Source organism: Perissodus microlepis, chromosome 2 (assembly GCF_051167445.1).
Source record: "Perissodus microlepis isolate ML-2025 ecotype Zambia chromosome 2, ASM5116744v1, whole genome shotgun sequence".
Classification (NCBI taxonomy): domain Eukaryota; kingdom Metazoa; phylum Chordata; class Actinopteri; order Cichliformes; family Cichlidae; genus Perissodus; species Perissodus microlepis.
The window spans coordinates 17051084-17072220 of NC_140462.1; the positions used below are offsets into that span (position 1 = coordinate 17051084).

At 39.6% G+C, this 21137-nt stretch overlaps 4 protein-coding genes across 7 annotated transcripts; 2 read left to right on the forward strand and 2 right to left on the reverse strand.

Moving 5' to 3' along the window:
• Window positions 1–430: 430 nt before the first annotated feature.
• Window positions 431–6237, reverse strand: zbtb33 (zinc finger and BTB domain containing 33). Of its 3 annotated transcripts, none has more exons than XM_084951061.1 (2): window positions 5768–6237; window positions 431–3660 (listed from the first exon to the last, which is right to left on the reverse strand). In XM_084951061.1, exons 1-2 carry the CDS (start codon window positions 6078–6080, stop codon window positions 1808–1810), a joined length of 2166 nt encoding a protein of 721 aa, XP_084807187.1. In that variant the 5' UTR covers window positions 6081–6237; the 3' UTR covers window positions 431–1807. The 3 variants fall into 3 exon arrangements, with proteins under 3 accessions (XP_084807187.1, XP_084807195.1, XP_084807204.1); XM_084951069.1 differs by lacking the exon at window positions 5768–6237 and adding an exon at window positions 5502–5706; XM_084951078.1 differs by lacking the exon at window positions 5768–6237 and adding an exon at window positions 5403–5706.
• An 809-nt stretch (window positions 6238–7046) lies between these two features.
• nkap (NFKB activating protein) lies at window positions 7047–10362 on the forward strand. 2 transcript variants are annotated; one of them, XM_084951117.1, is made up of 8 exons: window positions 7047–7673; window positions 7950–8030; window positions 8383–8447; window positions 8535–8630; window positions 8719–8761; window positions 8847–9044; window positions 9490–9639; window positions 9956–10362. In XM_084951117.1, the coding sequence occupies exons 1-8, from the start codon at window positions 7216–7218 to the stop codon at window positions 10128–10130; spliced, it is 1266 nt and encodes a 421-aa protein (XP_084807243.1). In that variant the 5' UTR covers window positions 7047–7215; the 3' UTR covers window positions 10131–10362. The 2 variants fall into 2 exon arrangements, with proteins under 2 accessions (XP_084807243.1, XP_084807252.1); XM_084951126.1 differs by having other exon boundaries at window positions 8722–8761.
• A 1868-nt stretch (window positions 10363–12230) lies between these two features.
• ndufa1 (NADH:ubiquinone oxidoreductase subunit A1) lies at window positions 12231–13430 on the reverse strand. Its single transcript, XM_084951205.1, has 3 exons — window positions 13197–13430; window positions 13025–13114; window positions 12231–12380 (listed from the first exon to the last, which is right to left on the reverse strand). The coding sequence occupies exons 1-3, from the start codon at window positions 13296–13298 to the stop codon at window positions 12360–12362; spliced, it is 213 nt and encodes a 70-aa protein (XP_084807331.1). The 5' UTR covers window positions 13299–13430; the 3' UTR covers window positions 12231–12359.
• A 594-nt stretch (window positions 13431–14024) lies between these two features.
• Window positions 14025–18397, forward strand: upf3b (UPF3B regulator of nonsense mediated mRNA decay). Its single transcript, XM_084951217.1, has 10 exons — window positions 14025–14407; window positions 14611–14717; window positions 14804–14910; window positions 15004–15102; window positions 15282–15392; window positions 15475–15518; window positions 15594–15782; window positions 15868–16025; window positions 16547–16868; window positions 16946–18397. Exons 1-10 carry the CDS (start codon window positions 14297–14299, stop codon window positions 17087–17089), a joined length of 1392 nt encoding a protein of 463 aa, XP_084807343.1. The 5' UTR covers window positions 14025–14296; the 3' UTR covers window positions 17090–18397.
• Window positions 18398–21137: the final 2740 nt, after the last annotated feature.

Consider the following 21137-nt stretch of genomic DNA (forward strand, 5'->3'; position numbering starts at 1 on the left):
CAAGCAAAACCTTCATGGTTTGAAAAAAAGAAAAAAAAAAAAAAACTGTGGTAAATTTAAATGTTCCCCACTGGTTTTGTTGGAATAAAAATGCTAAATCACACCCCAGAAACATTTTTACAGGAGGTGAACCAAAAGAAAATAAACCTTTATAACAAGATTTAAAGCCAAAGTCCTCACACAGCTGTGGTGCTAACCTTTCAGTACAAAAACAACAAGTAAATACACTCCCTTTTGAGCAAAACTACAGGATTTATCCATAAAACACTGTAGAATACATGCTACAAACTAGAAATGTGCAGTAGCACAAACAAGAAATAAACAGGCGCTGTTCTCTGTTTCTATACTGGCAGTGTGACCAATTTAAACTATAAGAAATGTTAACCTGCTGGAGTGTAGCAAGCACAAAAACACACCATAGATCACATACTGATGTTAATCTGTTTATTAAAAAGAAACCCTGCATGATGACATGACAAAGTACAGTTTCCCCTGTTAGTACTACTTGTACTAACCAATCACTACCCTCTGACACAGTGACAAACAGAGCGGAAAAGTTATAACAAAGAGTTTTCTGCCTGAATGCTAAGTGCTACAGCTATTGACTGTAATAAAGCTCAGTTTATTTCCATCCTATCGTCACACGTGTAGGAGAAATCTCCAGCCTTCTATATGTAGCTGGGCAGATTTTGCAATTTTAAATAAAGGGAAGTGACAAAGTAACTAACAGAAATAAAAATAAAAATAAACAATGTATTTAAAGGGGAACTATTAAGCTCATTTCCAGCTCCATGCTACAGTGGCTTTGCATGACTCGCGATACAAAATAATCCTTATTTATATACTCGCATATCTTATACTGGGCCTTAGTCTGAAACAAGCTGATTAAGCTCCTCCTATGTTAAGATTGGGGAGAGCCCCACTGGTGAGACACAGACCCACTGGAGTGTGAACAATGAATGAATGAGATCCTTAAATTACATACCGACCCTGTTTAATATGAGCATCCCCTGCTGTAACCGTATATTTTCAAAAATCTTAACAGGTCCCCTTTAACAGACAGAAAGTTTCTTTTCCAGGCTGCTACAAAAATTAAATAACTGCATACCCAGGATTACAAAATACAAATATAATTAAATTCATAATCAATATTCTCTCGTACAGAATTAGATTTAAAACAGAAACGGGAATGATCGGTCCTGAAAATTCATCATTTCATGTGTAATGTAACCAAAACTGGCTGCACATACACACAATAAGGCTTCATACATCACTTTAAATAGGTAACCCCATTTCCATTTCATTAAACAGGCCTCCGTTTAATGTCATTTCACGATTAAGGGAATGTAGCCTGCTGAAAAAATAAAACTGAAAAACAAAACAGCCGTTTCATTTGTGCTTCAGCTCATTTAGCTGAAATATTCTGGGCAATAAAGATACAGAGCACAGGTTTGAGCCAAGAACCAATTTTTTTTTTTTGTTTGTTTGCCTTTTCATTCATAAAAACTCTTCATTTCTATCATGTTTGAACCACTTCTATTTCTGTGCTCACTTAATGTAAAAGATCATGGCCATGAGAGGTACGGTCCCATTACATCGTTCACCATATAACTGAGAGCCACCAGCAAACTAGTACCTGTGTTATCACTACAGTATTAGTCCACTAATTTCAACTGACAGACTAATGAGACCGCACTGTACAGCTGAAACTATTGAGAATTGCGCAAAAATATTGTTGATGTGGAACCGAGGAGAAAGGGGGGCACCTAAAAGGCACATATAATAAAAGGAGTGGTGCCAGCTGTGCTTAGTAGTACTCTGCTGGACCCTGTGGAGGCGTGTTCATAGCCGTCTCTGGTTGTGCACGGCTGTTAGGCGCCATGTGAGCGTCGGGCTCAACGAAAATGTCGTCCCAGTTCAACATCCTGCTTTGGGTGGACGAGTGCATTGCTTCGCCGACTGAGGTTATGTGATGCACGCTGCCGTCCTCCGATATTACTGGGACCCCTGGCCCATCTGTAGTCCACGAGTACGACTTCATCTGCACTGTTTTACACGGAAGCAGGCGGTACAAGTTGTTGCCGCCGTCGTCTTTCTCCTTCCTCCCGCAAGGATCCTGATTGTGAACTTGCTTGCAGTGAGCGGAGAGTAACTGGTAGTTTATAAACATTTCATTGCACAACAAGCACTGGTACCTCCTCTCTCCTGTGTGGTGGATTTCATGTTTAGTTCTGTACTCGGCCAGGGCAAACACCTTGTTGCAATAACGACACGGGTACTTCTTTTCCCACGAATGGGTGTTGAAGTGACGGCGCAGACTTGGCAAACACACGTAGGGCCGCTTACAGACAATGCACACGTAGAAAGTCTTTCCATCCATGATGAGCTCGTAGTGGTCCTCGAGCTCCGTTTTGGTCCTCTTCTTGTTTGGTCCTGCCTTGGGTGACACGGGTGTTTTTTCGAAGGGTTTCAATGGTGTCGCCATAAAAGCTCTCTTCCCTTTATTGGCTTTGGAGCCTCCTTCGCCTGGATCTTCTTTCACCGGGACAATGTCATACGTATTTTCTCCAATATTGGCATACACCTTGCAGCCTGACGAAATAGAGTCGATTTCCGTGGCTGTGCTGAGCGTCACTGTCTTTTTACCCGTTATAGCAGATTTTGGAACATTTGTTTGAAGTGTCAAACTTTCCGATAAATCAGAGAGTCTTATTTTGAAGTCCCCCTGCTGAGATGAAGTAGACACTTGCTTCTTGTGGACTCCCATTATGTCGCTGTTTTCAGGGGGCTGAGAGGCACTCGATGGCTCTGGGGTCAAACTGCTTGTTCTGGCTGGTGTTGTGGGAGCACTTCCTGAGTAAACTCTGGCAGGGGAAGACGAGTTGTTGGAGCTGCTGTCCGGGCTCTGTAGAGGGCTGCTGTCTATTAAAATTGGTTTAGGACAGCTGATGCTGGGAGGATTTGAAGCAGATGGTTTCGAGGGAGTGGTAGCTTTGTCTTTGCATTCTGAAACTGCATGATTTGATTCTACATTTTGGCTTGACGGGACATTTTCTGAATCCATTTTTTCCAAATCAATGACTTCACCACAGCCGACCACTTTGTTCTGACTGTCTGTTTTCGAGACAAACAGAACGTCGCTGTCCGAGTCCTCCTCGTTATCTGCAGGCTTGTTTACCTGATTGAACTCCTCCGCAGATATTGAGAAGGACTCTGTGATGATCGGCATCATCTCTGTAGATGAGTCACTTTTGCTTTCTGCCTCCTTAGACAAACCAGGAAGGCCCTTAACTTGTGATAATGGTGAACCCAAGTTTGCAATGAACTTCACTCCCAGTATCTGCCCGGCATTGATGAGCTCTTCGAGCATGTCAGAGCGGACTCTGACAATCTTAGAGCTGTAAATATAGTTGAGAATCTGCTCAAAGATCTCAGGCCTGATGAAGTTTAGTTCAATCACTTGCCCAGCCACGGTAAACAGCTGGTGGAAATACGTACTTGAGGCAGACAAGATAGTTTTGTGAGCTCTGAACTTCCTGTCCTGTATAATGATGGTGATATCGCAAAATAATCCGTGGCTCCGCTGCTCATTCATGTTCTTCAGCACAGCTGCTGAGTACTGTGTGTCAGTCGCAGATATCAGCTTCAGACTCGGCATGTCTACAGAGAAAAAGCAAATCATAATCAAACCTGTGAATGCACAACAACGTGAAGCAAGTAACATTTATTCATATCCAAAGCATTTTTCATAGAGTCAACAATCACTAAGTACTAAATAAAAGGAAATGCACAAAAAAGTTGAAAGAATTTTATTTTATTTTTTTATTTAAAGAAATAGAACTACAATTAAAAAATAAAAGTTAAGTGGCATTAAAAAAATGAAACTAAGATAAACAAAGTACAGGTTCATTTTTAGATTTAAATTGAATATTCACATTTTGAGTAATTTTTAACTTAATAAGCAACTATATTTGGTCGGTTTTTATTTTATTTTCCTGGTTTCTTACCGTTTTCTTCCTAAATTTTGGGATAAATTAAGTTGATCTTATCATATTATTATATCATGTCTTAATTATAACATGCCACCATGCAGAGCAATGTGAGTTACACAAGTTATGTCAACGGATAGTCAAAAAGCTGGCTCAAATTCAGTTTTGCCATTTCCTGCATTTCCAGTTCTAACAGGAACATCAAAACAACCCAGAACATTTACATGAGGAGGCTCAGCCTGAATCATGGCTCATGTTTTGGTATAGCTAGAGTCATGGTGGTCTAGGAGCTATAGGGTCCTTTTTTTGGACAGAAACAGTTCACTCATTGGTCAGTCTGTTAACTCAGCATCTGCAGGCGACTGTTTCAACTAATAATAATAAAAAAATAATAATAAATTGTTTATTGCTTGATAAACTGAATAATGGAAAAAGGAGAGAAAGTGGTTCAATGGGACAGTGTATAATATAAAAGAGTATAGTTGAAAAACAATTTTTTAAGCTAACACTTTACACTGCTACTGCAATGTCTTCCAAATATTACAAACTAAATGCATCTTGTTCTTTTTGCTGATTCCATTTGGGGTCACTATGACCCACTCTTACTGTATCCTTGCATCTTCCTGTACTACATTAATGAATCTTCTGTGGTCTTCCTCTTATTCTCCTGCCTGGCAGCTCCACGTTCAGCAGTCTTTGTCCAGTATATCTACTAACCTTCCTATGCACAAGTCCCTCTGACATATTAATTTCTAATTATGGCAAAATCTTCCACTCTGCCACCTCCAGCTTGGCCTCCTATATTTTTGTTAGTGGATTTATTTATGCACATAAAAAAAATATCTTAATATAGTTCTTGGTATCCAGGGTGTGTTTTTTTAGTTTAGCTATTATCGGTTTCAGTGTTACGTTTGTGTCTTTTTCCCTCACTGTATTATAGGAGATATACATTTTGGCAGTTTAGATCATGTATTTAGCAAAGACTAAACCTAAAGTGATTATCTGTATGTTTTTAGTTTAGTTTTTGTTAATTATAACCTTGGACAGCATGATTACGTTTCTGTGCACACAATGTCAGACATGCTAATTACGTTAGCCTGGCAACAAAAACAAAACCGTCCCTTAGCTAGCTCTAGGTAAACGTTAATTTGCCGGACATTTTTAGCCTCTTGTGACACCAAGGCAGATTGAGGAACATATTAAAAAGACATTAAGGGGGTATTAATGCAACACTGAGAGCGCAATTATTATTTCTACTGAAGCTTTTAAGACATCTATGGCTAACAAAGGTAGCACCGTTTCCTCCTTAATGAATCGCGGCCCGCTGTTTAGCATACTATTAGCATGTCTCTAGTAGAATAGAGGCCAAATCGAAATCCTCTCTAACAGCAGCGTTAAATTGATGAGGTTTACCTGCAAACCTTGATGATTTTGTCAGGAGTGAGCAGGGTGGCAGCCAGCGGATATGTTAATGAACGACAAACAATGGCTAACAACAACAGAGAGCCTCACTTTTCATTCTCAGCCACCAGGAGTCGCCGTCGTAAACGATTATAAGCATTCAAATGCAAACTATGTGGCTTTAAAGTACATTTAAAAACATCGTCCTAGCTTCATATAAATACAAATAAAGCTCAGTTCTGAGGTTATTTCAGCTGGAAACTGTTTACTTTTTGCACGCCGGTTAGCAACGCGATAACTGCCGGTTCACAAGTCTAGCCTTCAAAATAAAAGCTCACAACGGTCACGGGTGAGTAAACGGTCAATTGAATAAGTACCTGCAGAATAGCGTTTGAATTCATCCTCTCTTTTTAGGCAGGAAGCCGGCGGTGAAAGGCCGTTGAACTCTCTCTGAAGTTGATCGTACATAATCTTCCTCTTCTGGCCCTGGTATGGATTATACTTTTCCGCGTGTTTTGCGTCGTAGTGCCTCTTCATATTGAACTCCTTGAATAAAACCTTCTGCTTGCAGATCAGACATGTAGCAGTGGTGTCCAGTTCCGTGAAAAAGTACTCCTTTGCGCATTTCTCCTCCACGGGCTTGCTCACGGGTTCCGTTTTTCTTTTAACTTGAACTATAGAAAACGACATCTCGACGTGCCGAGCTGCTCTGTTTCTTTGCTGCTAAAAAGTCTCAAATTTAGTGAACACGCAGTCCAGTTTCCAGAGATGTTGAGTTGAGCAGTAGGAGACACGACCGTGTGTTGGTCGGTTAAACCCCGGTAGTTCCGGTGGCGCGTGAGCGCGTTGTGAAAAACCGGAAGTTGGGTTTTTCACAGCCACAAAACTCGGACTACTCCGCGTCCCACCCCCCGCCCGACCTTGTTTATTAAATGCAAAATAAAATAAATCAATTTTCCAACATTTTGGAAAGTTCTATTTTTATTCTTTGGTTAAATGTTTAAATTGTAATGCCTACTCTAAAATGATTAAATCTGCCCCTGACAAATCTCCCCTCATATTAGTGATTAATTAATCTAAAGCTAAAACAGAAAGTAATAAAAAGTAAACTCCAGCTTAACATTTGGAAAAAAATAAAAATGATATCAAAACGACCCTAAGAAATTATATTTTTTTATAGTTGTTACTGTTGCTATGAATTTAGAATAAAAAAAATTAAGAACAGTCTATATTTTTTTTTCTTTATATAGTGATTATATTATACACTTCAGTATAATTCATATTTCGTTTTTCACAATACATATTTATCAATAGTACACAGTATACACAAATTAAATTAGTTATGCTTTCCTTCTCAGTTTTGTCATCTGGAAATACTGACATGCACATAAACTGTCTACAAGTATACATGCAGGCCTTGTTAGCAAATATTTCCCTATAAAACTATTTAAAAAAAAACTTAAAGAAAGTATAAGCCAAAAAAACATAGATAAATATCCTAAATTAATCTGACTGGTTTTACTAGGACTTATTCCATACATATTGCTAGTAATTCTGCAAGTTTTGAGGAATTTTTCTTTTTTACATTATTTTAATGCAAGAAAATTGAGTTATATCAATATGTTGGGAACTGTTCTCTATGACATGTGACGTCGGATTCTTTTTTGGGACGGACCAACCAGTACTTCCTGTTATTAAACGCTCTCTCTGCGTAGGGAGAAGAAGATAAACTGTGTGCGACATCTTTTAAATCTTCCCTTAGATACTGATTGAAATTAATTACTTTTTACCCCGTGCTGTAGTGAGTCTCTCACGGTCAGAGGGCATGCCTCTGTCGGATCGATCGAGCTCTGACGGCGGTGGGGAGCCACGCAGTCCTCGGGCCCGTAGACCTCGGACCCGCTCCCGCAGTCGCCATCGCAGCGGCAGTCGCCATCGCAGCGACAGCCGCGACCGGAGCTTGTCTCCCGACAGCTTCGGACCCAAACTCCCTAAGCCACGCAACCGTGAGAGGGAGCGAGAGGAACGGGAGCGTCGATTCAAAGAGGCCAGAAACATTAGACGGATCCGCATAGGAAGTCCTCATCGTAGCCGCTCCAGATCCAGATCAAGATCAAGGTCCCGATCCAGGGAGCGCCATAACAACAACAACAACAGCAGCCACAACCACAGCAACCACTGGTCCGAGCCTCCGGGAAAACACGGCGGCCTCAAAGATGATTATTACTACGAGCAGCAGAGGGACGACGCTCAGCGGCAGAGACAAGAGGCTTTTATCGCCAGGTATGAAAAGTCCAACATCACTGTGAAAAGCTATCAAAGCCTGAACCCTGCAATTCCCATAATACAAATCAGTCCTCAGGTACACGAGCCTATTGATGCATTTTATGACGTGCCACCACTTCAGATGAACAGTCCGCTGGAGGTGGACAGATACATTGAAGAGCCCCTTCAATGTATCTGTTACCAAAAACCAAACAGATGGAAGCTGTCCTCTTTTGATTTGCTGCTAATCTAACATTTCAGTTAAAAACATGTTTTTGCAAACTTATGTTTTAGGCGTCTGCAGGAGAGGGAGAGGATCGGCGAGCTGGGTTGTCCTGAAGTTTGGGGATATTCACCCAGAGTGAAAGAGCCAGAGTAAGTGAGGAACATACTGTTAATTTTGTGTTGGGTTTGTGGAGACACGTCTTTAAAACTGCATTTATTTGTAAAAGTTTTTTTTAATTAAAACTGTCTTAAATTCTGTGTGTCTTGGTCTTAGATGTTTTTAGTCTCATCACCGTAAGAGTTTCTATTTCGCAATGACTTCGTTTTAACCAATTTTTCCACCTTTAAAATCTTACTTTTCCTGTTAAATTTTATTTAAGCAGTTATTTAAAAGGTCTTGATGCGTCATACCTGTTGGCACCCTGGCAGAGACATCAGGCGTTGTTCTGTCTTATTTTCAGGTATCAAAAATTCTTTTCTGTATTTTTTTCACCTCCATCAGCTCCGATGAGTTCACACCAGTTGAAGAAGATGAGAAAAACAGCAGTTCAGAATCAAGCACAGAAGGTACACAGAGTGTGGACACACATGAATTACAGCAATGCAACATTTTCTGTGAATTTATAACAAACCCATCCTGTCTGTTATTATCAGAAGAGAAGAAGAAGAAAAAGAAAAAAAAGAAGAAGTCCAAGAAGAGAAAGAACAAAAAGCACTCCGAGGACAGTGAGCTTGAATCAGATTCGGATGGTAAGATGAACGAAAAGCACCCTTTTTTTTGTTTTGTTTTTTCTCTAATCAGATTCATCAGTTTAACTGTCTTGCTTTTGTGTTTCAGAAGAAGAAATAAAGAAGAAGAAAAAGAAAAAGAAGAGCAAAAAGTAAGTTCTGATATGAAGCTGTGCATCAGCTCTGTTGACGTGGTAACAGCCCATTTGACTAACCAAGCATCCTGTTTCCCGTTAGGTCTAAGAAGTCCAAGAAGAAGAAGGCGAAGAAAAGCCGGAAGGAGTCCAGCAGCGACTCCAGCAGCGAGGCCTCAGAGGACGAAGAGGAGGAAGATCCCAATGGGGTGATGTGGGTGGAGAAAACCTCCATGGATGAGCATGTGGTCGGCCCCGAAGCTCCTCTCACTCACATGTCTCAGAACGATCGACCTTTGGAGTGAGTCTCTGTTCGGGGTTAATTCCTGCATTAACAAACTTAAAGGGAAAAGCATCTAACCCTAATGTAGTTTGTGTTGAATTCCCAAAAACAACTGCTGTTTACAGTGGAGTATATCTGTACAGCACAGTACAGAAAACTGATTAAATGTCTGAAAACAGAAAAAATAACAGAGGTTACGTAAATGGTGAGCTTGAAGACTGGGATTTAAAAAAAAAAAAAAAAAGTGATAGTAGAGTTGACTTTATTGAAGATTGCTGATAATTGATTGGGTCTTTCAGTTTTATTTAGGCTATAAAAAAATAGAAATCACCGTGATTCAGTTTATCAGATGTGACAAAATAAGACAGACTCTGTAAAACATTTCCACCACACAACTTGTCTAAATCGTTTGGCAGAATTTTTGATAAAAGCTTCTTTTTCTTTTTTTTCCTCCTTCCTCCAGTTTCGGTCATGCCCTGTTGCCAGGTGAAGGTGCTGCCATGGCAGAGTACGTGAAAGCTGGCAAACGTATCCCAAGAAGAGGAGAGATTGGTCTCACCAGCGATGAGATCGCAAACTTCGAGAAGTCTGGTTACGTCATGAGTGGCAGCAGGTACGTAATGTTTAGAAAATGGAAATTTTTCATAAAAAATTAGGTCAGCTGACTCCCTGAATATACTGAACGATCAGGTTTTTCTATCAACAGATATTCCACAATCTGCATTATATCTTATCTTTTACAGAAACATACTTGTTTTTCCCTGAGGGGAAAAGAGCTGATTGCTTTAAATGTTGTTTAATTTCTTTACTAATCTCTGCACATTGTAACATTTGCTTTAGCTTGTGCTCTAGGCTGGGTTGAGTTGAACAGATCCAGGAGCGTGTTCAGCTTTTCTTCCTGTAATACTGACAAATTTTTCGCCCCGCAGACATCGTCGTATGGAGGCCGTGCGTCTGAGAAAGGAAAACCAGATCTACAGCGCAGACGAAAAGAGAGCCCTGGCATCGTTCAACCAGGAGGAGAGGAGAAAGAGAGAGAGCAAGATCCTGTCGAGCTTCAGGGAGATGGTGTACAGGAAAACCAAAGGCAAGGAGGAGAAGTGAACGACCAGTTTGTCTCCTGTTATTGGAACCTTTACTCTTTGTTTGGTGACATGAGGTGTAAAGCTTTTTTTTCCTGTCAGTTTGAACTGAGTGTACAGTGCAGAAGTGTTTTAACTGTAAAAAATGTGTCTGAGAAGTTTTCAGTTGTATTCTCCTTCCCTTTTTTATCAATCTCTTGTAAATGTTTTCAAATGCTCCCAACCAGAATGTTAAATAAATTTTCACTATCATATCTTGTTTCCATTTTAATATTTCTTACTGTTTTTGCCAGGAGTTCTACTATAAGTGATAAATGCATCAAGAGTAGAAAACAATTTAGAAAAAAAAAGAGCAGTTTGTAGTATTATTGTTTTTTAAAGTGCAGGAGGTCCTCAGACTGAGTGAACCACTTAAATAAGGCCTTTTTCTTTTAAAACTAAGTAACTGATCTTTTTTTTTGTGAAGAGTTAATTGTAGCATATTTAAGAAAGCTTGGCAAAAATGTTACCTTCAAACTCTGAATATTTAAAATAAATATTTGCCATTATTTTTGAGCAAATATCTGAGCAAATAGCTTCTTAAGAACAGAAAGGAACCACATGAAAATTTCAGTACTTAAAAAAAAGTTTGAGCTGTGTTGTAAAGTACAGCCAAATCAATTTTACAGCCACTCCAAGACCACAGTCTAAAGCAAAAGTCTACTTCTTTGTTCCAAGCACTTTCGTTTTCATTTCAAAATAATATATATCAGATATACACTGCCTGGCCAAAAAAAAAAAAAAAAAAGATCACTTAAACCTTTAAACGTTTGATGAAATCGAATCAAAGAAAAACAACAGTAGAACTCAGGGCTATGTTTAATAGCATTTCCACACGCACAATGCGAAGAGAACTCAAGGGATTGGGACTGAACAGCTGTGTAGCCATAAGAAAGCCACTAGTCAGGCAAACTGGAAAAAAGGGTTTCAATTTGCTAGGGAGCATAAAGATTGGACTCTGGAGCAATGGAAGAAGGTCACATGGTCCAGATTTATCCTGTTCCAGAGTGTGTCAGGGTAAGAAGAGAGGCAGATGAAGTGATGCACCCATCATGCCTAGTGCCTACTGTACAAGCCTGTGGGGGCAGTATTATGGTCTGGGGTTGCTTCAGTTGGTCAGGTCTAGGTTCAGCAGCAGTATGTTCTCCAAGAATGAGGTCAGCTGACTACCTGACTATACTGAATGACCAGGTTATTCCATCAATGGTTTTTTTCTTCTGATAGCACGTGGATATTCCAAGATGACAATGCCGGGATTCATCTGGCTTAAATAGTGAATTAGTGGTTCTGGGAGCATGAGACATCATTTTCACACATGGATTGGCCACTCCAGACCTTAACCTCCTTGAGAATCTTTGGGATGTGCTGGAGAAGGGTTAGCGCAGCAGTCACAATCTACCATCATCAATGCAAGTTCTTGGTGAAAAATGAATGCAAAACTGGATGGAAATAAATCTTGTGACATTGCTTATCAAAACAATCCCACAGCGAATGTAATTGTTTCAGCTTCTTTAACGTCATTATAGTACATCAGTAGTCAATGTACGTTTACTTCATCTGTTTTTTAAAACCTTTATTTATTTACGAGTTGAAAGTCGTATGACTTCTAAGATGTTTTTTACTGGTGCAATTTCTAAAAATTGCAAATACAGAATTATTGTATTTTTTTCTTACAAGAGATTTTTGATGGTTTTTTTTTTTTTCATTATTGCTTGTTTATATGAATATTTTTGTAAGCACAAGGAGGACAGTAATAGAAGTTTTTTTTTTTTTTTTAAATTTGTAAAAAACTGAAAGAAATTAATGAACTGTATTGAAAAAATGTATGGATTAAGATCACGTCTTTTTGTTTTGTATAACAGTTATTTGTTGAAGCCACTCAGAACAATAAAGTTAGTTACAGTTAATGTGATGCTGCAGGAATTGTATTACAGCTAAATGATAACAGCAGGTACTGTTATACATCTCAAGTCCAGTAAACCTGTCAACATTTAAACAGATATAAAAAAATAAATAAATAATCATAACTGCACTCCTTCTCCTTCTGTTACTGGTAGAAATCAATATAAGATGCCTCACAAGATTCCCAGTGTGTGGAAGAGTTTAATCACCCATCTTAAAAGACTGAAAAACACAAATAACTGAATGTTAAATATAATCTTTTAATGTACAACAAAGAACTTTCTTCTCCTGGGTCTCTCCGGGTTCCTCGTCAGTGGATGTTCTCAAGTCCCTGGTGAGAAAAAGAGAAACAAATAAGGATTAAAAGTAGTTATACATGAGCAGCCATTGTGTTCAGTTAAGCTAATAACTCGTTTTGTGGACTTTTTAAGTCTCCTTTTATGCTCTACACATGACTAACACCCCCATCGCTGCCTGTAAATCCTCAGTATTTTACAAAGTTGATGGATTTTGGTGATACCTGATGACCGAGAACAAAGAAGACCACCGTGTGGTACTATATGAGGCTATAGTATGGCATCTGGTTATTTAGCAGAGAGCATACGGGATGATAAGTTTGCATAATTATATAGTTTAGGTTAAAGTATCATTATAGGAGACAATTGGATAAAAATTATTTCTGTGATGAAGTTATAGCCATTTGAAAATGCACCTATGTATAGATGCACCCCAGATCCTGCAAATGTGCTACCAAGAGTGCCTCCATGAAATGACTAACTGAAACAAACCTAGGGTTTTGGAAGTGCACCGTATTTGCACATACTGCTTTTTATGAAACTGTGCACACTACTGTCGGGTGGTTTAAGCTATTTTTTATATTTATATGTAGTTGTAGTCTCAGGGGAAGGCTGCAAGTTGGACACTTTGCTATTCATTAGCATTACTTTTAGTTATTATGGGCAGAGGGAAGCTAACCTTGGAGTCAAAGTAGCGTCCGGTTCCTGACACTCGCTTGTCTCTGTCCATGAGATACCACTGCCACGGAACCCGAGCAATCCTTTTCTCCTGCGGGGGAAAAACACACTCTTTATAATCCAGCAGTCTGGTACACAACACGAGAATCTGCTGGCAGCGCCTGCGTCCTCACCTTTCCTCCGTTAGTGAACTTGTGGATCTGCGCGGTGGTGACACCGGGAATGATCAGACACACGGCCATGATGCCGAGTCCGGGCAGAATTTCATACCACATGATTACAGCGCCTAACTGTCAGGGGACAACAAAGTTGCCCCAAAACCTACCTAACGCTGTTTATTTATCCCAGAAAGTAGCAAAATGTCGACCGTCAGCACGACCTACGTTCCTCTTCCAGGACAAGAGAAGAACTTCCTGTTGAAGAATTTCAAGATAAAACTCTTCAATTCAACAACTAATTTTGATTGTAATTTTAAATCGATGATTACTTGATTAAATTATCCTTTTACTGTCAAAAGACGAAACCAATCGGACATGGATATGTGGGGAGGAGAAATAGTGGTAAAAATTCTATAATAATTCAAATTATATGTTAATTGTTTTTTATGGACACTTGTCATTGGAAAAAAACGTACAAACGTTTGTTTAGCTATCTATAGGTCAACGTTTCGCTATTTCTTTATTATCTCAAAAAATTGAGTTTAGAGTTAGTCTCCCCCCCCCAAAAAAAAAAAAAAAAAAAATCGACTTAAAAGCACGAAATTTTGAATTATGCAATCGTTTTTAAAAAAAATCCTGATTTATTTAATTTCCTTTTGTTCGTTTGTTTTGTTTTGTTTTTTGTCTAGAAATCCCCAAACACGACGTTGTTAAAACAAACAAACAAACAAACAAAAAAAACCCACGAACTCAACCGAGTGAGCTTTTAAATTGAAGTGTATCTGAAAGGCGGAAGCTCTTTTTGGCTCATGCTAGCATTATTTCTTTCTAACAGCATTAAGTAACCTTTCCGAATAATTCCTTTCACGGACAAACTAATTAAGAATGTAAATAAAACAACACAAAATCTATTTTAGTTTTTAAATTAATTGCCTAGGCACAATTGAGTTCATGTACAGCGCCCCACTCCGGCGCTGATACTGAAGCGCAGCGCTAACCGTCAGTGAGGAAGTTCTAGTTACTTCGTTCACTAGCAGAGGCTAACTCGCTGAAAGGTAAACAAGTCAGCTGAATGAGATGAGACCCAAGTCCCGGATTAAGTAAAGTTTGCTGCAATGAAGGAAGACAAAGAAAACAATCGACCGAAAGAGAAAAGGGCGGAGATAAAGTGTGAAGATGTAGAAAAGACGGAGAAGTCCAAGGAAAAGAAGGAGGCCATGACAAAGGTAAAACTTGCTAGCTGCGTTAGCTCATGTTGCTATAAACCGCCAGGTTTATAAAATTGCAATATTTTTATGTTGTAGTGTTTTATCATCTTTCACGTGTATAATGATACAGTGCGCGTGAACTTAAGAAATCTGTTTATCAGCCCCAACTTTGTTCTCCGGATAATAACTTCACCTATGATTTAAAAACAAATAAAAAATAGATTGTGATCAGACGACTACCACCAAGTCTCACCAAAGAGGAGCTGGAGGAGCAACTGCAACCGCTCCCAGAGGTGGACTATTTGGAGTTCTTCTCTAACGACACGAGGTGAGTTTATCTGTAAAGATTCCCTCACTGTTAACAAAAGATAAATATACTCGTATATGTGTGACACATGTGTTTTCCTCTTTCAGCCTTTACCCTCACCTCTTTGCAAGGGCTTATATCAACTTCAAAAACCAAGAGGATATAGTCCTCTTCAGAGATCGCTTTGATGGATATGTATTCATTGACAGCAGAGGTATATATAGGGAAGAAGTTACTAAACTGATTTAAAGATTTCCGTAGGAAGGACCCGAAGTTTCATCTTTTTCCACATGATGTTTACGAACAGGTCAGGAGTATCCTGCCATTGTGGAGTTTTCACCTTTTCAAAAAACTGCCAAGAAAAGAAGTAAAAAAAAGGATGCAAAGTGTGGAACAATTGTCGAAGGTAAATGTATTCACCCTTTGATAAATACAATTCATCTACTGTAAAACAGCATGTCAGAAAATAAGGAAAAGCATTATAGGTCCACTTTAAGTGCAATTTAGGAACACATATAAAGATACAGAAAAAGTAGTCTTGCTATAATCATTAATGTGTTTATTTGTGTTTCATTTGACTTTAAGATCCAGATTACAAAAAGTTCCTTGAATATTACAACGGGGACGACGAGAAGCTAACGTCTACACCTGAGATCCTGTTGGAGGAGATTGAGGCTAAATCAAAGGAACTTGTTGGTATGTTTCGCAGTCAAATACTGATAGTTTTCAAACAAATGCACTGCAGAATGAATAATTTTTATCATTTCCTTTGTTCAAGCTAAAAAAACAACTCCTCTGCTGGACTTCCTGAAGAATAAACAGGTAAATAAGTTCAAGTCGAGATGTGTATACATTGCTGAAGGCTGGCCTCACACATTTTGTTTTAATGTTCTTCAGAGACTCAGGGAGGAGAAGAAAGAAGAGCGAAGAAGGAGGGAACTCGAGCGCAAACGTCTGCGCGATGAGGAGCGTCGTAAGTGGAGGGAGGAGGAGAGGAGGAAACGCAAAGAGGCAGAGAAGATGAAGAAGCTTGAGAAACCGCTGGAGAAGGACAAAGACCAAGCTAAAGACGAGCCAAAGATAAAGGTGTGTGTGCAGTAGTTGAAAGAATTAAGTTCGAAACTGTGTCCAACTTTCAGTAGTTAATGTGTGTTTACTTTTTCTATTGTAGCTCCTGAAGAAGCCAGAGAGAGGAGATGAAGGCAACCCGGAGAAGCCAAAAGAGAAGTCCAAGAAACCAGAGAAGCCAAATAAAGAGGACAGATCTTTGGGAGGTTCTGATCATAAGAGACGTCAGAACATCGAGCACAAGGAGGATCGAGGAAGGAAGTTAGTTCTTCACTCTTCTTTTAATTGTCCAAATACATTAACCTTCAACCCTCAAGTGAACAAGCTATTTTAGGTTGACCCCATTATATTTAATACCGGAATATGATGGAAATCCATTCAACCAAACTCCCGGTGCACAGTTTTTGTGTTGATGTTAATGCCAGAGGAGGTTTGAGCTCTGTGGGTATTGAGCCAGCAAAACATTGTTGACACTCTACTAGCCTCAGCTCTCTCTGACTTCACCTGATCTGTCACTTTGTGGTTGAGTTGATGTGGTTATTTAATACTTCCACTCTGCAATAGCACTGCTTACAGTTGATTGTGGAAAATGTAGGAGTTCCACCGGAAGACTGTTGTTGTTGTTGTGTGTGTTGTTTGTTTTGTTTTTTTTAAATAAATGTTTGTAAAGGCAGACTACATGGATTGCTGCTTGATTTTAATTAAGAGGTGGCTCAATACTTACTTTCATATAATGAAAATGGTCCCTTATAGGTTCAGTCAAGCTTGTGCTTTTCCCACAGAGGGGACGAAGATGGGCGGAAGGAGTTCAGGGAGCGTGACACGGATCGAGACAGAGACCGTGACCGAGAGCGCGAGAAGGAGCGTCGGCAGAAAGAGAGGGAACGCTTCAAGCGACAGGATGAGGAACGTCGGAGAAGAAGGGAACATCAGGATGGAGATAACTCCTTCAAGAAGCGGGAGGAGGAGGTTAAAAAAGATAAAGCCTTGGAGAAGAAGAAGGGTGAAAACATGCCAGATTCCCCACACACTGAGAAGCCAGAGAAGCCTGCTAAAGACAACAAGAAGGAGGAGGGTGGGAAAAGAGAGCGGCTACGGAATAAGGTAACTGCCCGTAGGTCTTAAATCGTCACACGATTTCATCCAGTTGTGTTTCTGAGCCTGTTCTTTGTCTGTATCAGGACCGGCCTGCTATTCAGCTGTACCAGCCAGGTGCAAGAAGCCGCAACCGTGCTGCAGGAGGAGGAGGAGGAGCTGAATCCAACTCCGCTGACAGAAAGCCAGATACCGAGGCTAGGAAAGTGGCTGAGAAAGAAGACGACTGAGCAGATTTCTACCTGCAGCATTTTTACGTTTGGCGAAGAGAGAGGAGACAGGCCTGTGGGGCTCAGAGCAGCAGAGTGGCATCTGGAGGCCACGTGCAGCACAGCATCAGGGTCTCCCAGTCTCAGAGGCAGAGGTGTGATTGTGGAGCCTGTTAGTGCCTAAATGTGACCCTGTTTAGTTTTGTTTGATCAAAGAGGTAAACTTTGGAAAGAGTTTGGCTGTAGGGCACATTAGTGAAGCCAAAGCTTTCTTGGACCACATAAACTCAAAGTGACCTTACTTCAGTAGAGTTTCTCTGATGGAAAATGTGTGGTAGGCGCTGAAAACTTTAGCTTTCAACTTGTCTTTCATCTAAAACTCACTCAAACTTTCCAATCAGTCAGTATTTCTACATTGCAGAGCTCTACAGCATAGTTTCTACATTCTTTAATGATTTTCCTTTTGTAGCATTGGCACTTCCAGTTTGAAGTGTACACATAAAAATGACACCTTTGGCTCAATCCCAGCGTCCATGCTCACAAACCTTTGAGTTGTGCTTGTGTTAAATGTGTGAGGGCTCACTGGTACACGTTTTAACTCCTCCATGCACACCATCCTTAAGCCCAGTTTCTCCAGACTTTACCTTAGGGAACTATTCACAGTTCACAGGAAAAGCCAACAAGTGAGAGGAGCAGCCACCCAAGAAGTCAACGCAATGCGTTTTTTTAAAACGTATTTTAAAAACGTATTTTAAAAACGTATTATATTTCAACTAAATCAAGTAAATCCATTATATGACAGTTCACTCTTGTCTCCTCTATTAGGTGGGAGCCTGGAACACAACAGATCAGACATAAATATAAAACCAACAGACCCTAGGCCACAATAATAGAAAACCTATTCTGGCTATAAGGTTCCCGTTTATACCATTTTGATCCATGTTATACTCGCACACTCACATTACTGCTTTGAGGGTTTCATGTTTAGGGCTTAGGGTTTGGCTTTATTCTGCTTGGATAGCCGTACAATTCATATATAACATGAACTGGCAGATATAATCTGCGCTTCTGTTATCTGGGATCAACTGTTTTCATTTCATTCATTCAGTCAGTAACAAAGGAGAAACAGCCATTTTGACTAGACTGGCATGTAAAATTGGAGCTGACTCGACCAATCTGTGGCCTTTCCTCTTTTTCTAATCTCAAACTGTCCTTAAAACATTCATCTGCGATGCTCTAATCTGAATGCAGCATGGAAACATATCACTGCTGGTGATGCTAACATACTGTAGCCTCTTTTGACTACTAATAAAAGAGATCGTCACTAAAGTCTGAGTATCTTTTTTTTAAGGTATGAAGTGATCCAGTATCTGGATTGTTGATCAGTCATAAGTGGGGGGAAAAAAGCTAACAACCTAGCAAATTGGATATTACAGAATCAGCATAACTCAGTACAAAGTAAAATATTCACATTATAAGCTCGTGGTAATGACACAGTTTACATGCAGATCTATCCCAGATTATTGTCTGCATACAAAACAAAAGTAAGAATTAAACAAATGCCTTTTTTGGGGGGGTTATTATTTCGTTTATCCTGCAGGTTGGACCTGGAACATAACGACGCGGTTTGCCGTGAAACATTTAAATGAAATAGATTTGCATGAAAAAAAAAATTAGGTGTGCTTTGACTTTGCTGTGGACATCAGCAGCAGGAAGCAGGGATAAAAGCGAAGCAGCAGCACTTGGAGGTAATGCTACAGCAGCAGTTTTTCTTTGGGTGTTTCTTTTTTTTTTAAAGCTGAACTTCAAACTGTGGGTTAGTGACGTGACATGACTGAAAGGCTCAGGTGAGAATGTGCTTCGGCTTCTTTCCTTCTTCCCTTCATGTTCACTTCAGCCAGAGAGGTGCTACTATGCACGGTGTACGAACCAGAAGGAAGCTATTGTTACACTTACAGCAGCATAATGTGTTGTTTCCAGCTGGATTCATATTATTTCAGCTCACCTGTCTAGTATCGGAGCTTCGTATGAGGTGTGTGAAAAGGGGCGGGAAAAGGAGAAAGTAGTGCGCCTATAAATGAGCCTGCAGGAGCCCAGGGACTCTGAAATAAAACCAGACTAGTGCAATTCAAATGGATAGATAACAACAATCCATTCTGTAGTGTTACACTGCATTTATCTCGTTTTCTTTGTTTATCTTGTTTTTCTTCATGATTATTACCAGATGGATGCAGGTGAAGACAAAATTACAACCTTTAAATGGGATAAGGAGGATTTGAAAAGTCAAAAAAGAACAACAAAGAGCAGGGGCTGTAAAGACCAGTGACTGCTACTTAAAAAGAAAACGCGAACAGAACCAAGGTGCTCCCAACCTGTGGAAAAAATATCACGGCATTAGTGGCAAATGTTAGAGACGTGACTGTCAAGACTGCTTTGGAGCTCTTTCAAACAGGTGGTGTTGTCATTGTGCCATTGATCAAATGCTCATTCAATGGGGCAGCTCAGTTGGAACTGAGAATTTTTCACCAGTAAATGAGGCAAAGCGGCAGTCAGATGCAGAGACAACAGGGAGGGCAGAGAAAACTTAGAGGATTTATATCACAGTGAAGGAGAAGAGAAGTCAGAAGTTTGCTTCGCTCATTGTGGTCATGAATGTCAAGGTAATTTGGGGCTTTTTATTATTTCTTGAGCTGTTTCTTTTTCCAGGGTGGAATGATTGTACAGCATACGACTTTAATAACTTAAAAAAAAACAGGAATTGGGGTTTTCTCTAATCCACACACAGTAACAACTATACATAGGATGGTATACACAAGATCAATTATGTAGATACACTCAAATCTTTTAACGATACTAGTAATAACTGGTAGTTTCTGTTTGCCAGCATAAAACGGATTTATTTGACATCTTGATGTATGCTCAATCATCCAGGTAAGTAAATCTCCAAAAGTTGATTTTGTTCATCTGGACTTTTGGAGATTTATTTGACAGCACTCACTGTGTGGAACAATACTCAGGACAATTAAAAAGTTCAAAGAACTCAGTGAATATCTAAAAAGGAGAAATGTAGGTTTGCACAAGTTGGGAATATGTCTTGGAATAATTTCTAAACAACTACAGTCAAGTTTTACATCTACATCCTGCTCCAAAAATCGACACGTTCAAGTTTGACCTAAAATTTGGAGCCCACATGGAAAAGCCAAATGCCTCCTGGAGAAAAGTTTTTTCATGATCAGACGAGACCAAGATTGGACTATTTGGCCACAGTGACAAGAAATACGTTCAGAGGAGTAAAGGTGATGTTTTCAAACCTGCTTAACAGCCGCTGTACCAAATGTGAAGCGTGGTGGTGGTAGCATCATGCTCTGGGGCTGTTTTGCTTCCAGTGATACTGGTACATTGCACAAAGTGGATGGAATAATGGAGGAGAGGACTACCTATTTTTCAACTTCGCCTCAAATCAACAGCTACATGGTTGAAACTTGAATACAGCAGGGTGCTCCAAGAGAACAGTGATTCTAAACACACATCAATATTCATTTTGGAATGGAAAAATCAGGATAACATTAAGCTTCTGGGCCTCAGCTCTATTGACAATTTGTGGACTATGCTTAAAAGCCAGGAAACCAATCAATTTAAGTGAACTCTATCAATTCTCCTAAGAAGAGTAATCAAATGTCCAGCCAGAATAATGCCAGAAGCATTTGCTCGAGATGCAACTTGCTAAGGGACATTTAACTTAATATTAGTGGGGGATATACATACTTCAGGATTAGTGAAAATCCAAAATAAATTCAAACCCGTGCACCCAGTTCTTGTTTTTTAAGATCATTAAAGATGCTGTACAATGTTTTTACCTTGGAAAGAGATCAAGAAATCATTAAAAGCTCAAATTACCATAGCAAAATAAATAAAAATATAAATAAAACTCCTTTTTTTCCCACTTGTAGTTATGCTCCTACTTCTGTTTTTTTCTGTTTCTTCTCTAAAATTCAACTTAGGATTTGGTGAGTGACAAGCGTCTGTATTATGTTCTGTGGTTTACTGAGTATAGACACCTGAGGCCAGC

Excerpts from the sequence above, each read along its gene's own strand:
- zbtb33 (XM_084951061.1), bottom strand. The coding sequence starts at position 6,080 with ATGTCGTTTTCTATAGTTCAAGTTAAAAGAAAAACGGAACCCGTGAGC. Across the intron at positions 3,661-5,767 it reads ATTCAAACGCTATTCTGCAG|ACATGCCGAGTCTGAAGCTG; the intron begins GTACTTATTCAA and ends TTTTCTCTGTAG.
- upf3b (XM_084951217.1), top strand. The coding sequence starts at position 14,297 with ATGAAGGAAGACAAAGAAAACAATCGACCGAAAGAGAAAAGGGCGGAG. Across the intron at positions 14,718-14,803 it reads TTCTTCTCTAACGACACGAG|CCTTTACCCTCACCTCTTTG; the intron begins GTGAGTTTATCT and ends TTCCTCTTTCAG. Across the intron at positions 16,026-16,546 it reads AAGGAGGATCGAGGAAGGAA|AGGGGACGAAGATGGGCGGA; the intron begins GTTAGTTCTTCA and ends CTTTTCCCACAG.
- ndufa1 (XM_084951205.1), bottom strand. The coding sequence starts at position 13,298 with ATGTGGTATGAAATTCTGCCCGGACTCGGCATCATGGCCGTGTGTCTG. Across the intron at positions 13,115-13,196 it reads AGTTCACTAACGGAGGAAAG|GAGAAAAGGATTGCTCGGGT; the intron begins GTGAGGACGCAG and ends TTTCCCCCGCAG. Across the intron at positions 12,381-13,024 it reads GACGCTACTTTGACTCCAAG|GGACTTGAGAACATCCACTG; the intron begins GTTAGCTTCCCT and ends TTTTCTCACCAG.
- nkap (XM_084951117.1), top strand. The coding sequence starts at position 7,216 with ATGCCTCTGTCGGATCGATCGAGCTCTGACGGCGGTGGGGAGCCACGC. Across the intron at positions 8,762-8,846 it reads AAGAAAAAGAAGAGCAAAAA|GTCTAAGAAGTCCAAGAAGA; the intron begins GTAAGTTCTGAT and ends GTTTCCCGTTAG. Across the intron at positions 9,045-9,489 it reads CAGAACGATCGACCTTTGGA|TTTCGGTCATGCCCTGTTGC; the intron begins GTGAGTCTCTGT and ends TCCTTCCTCCAG.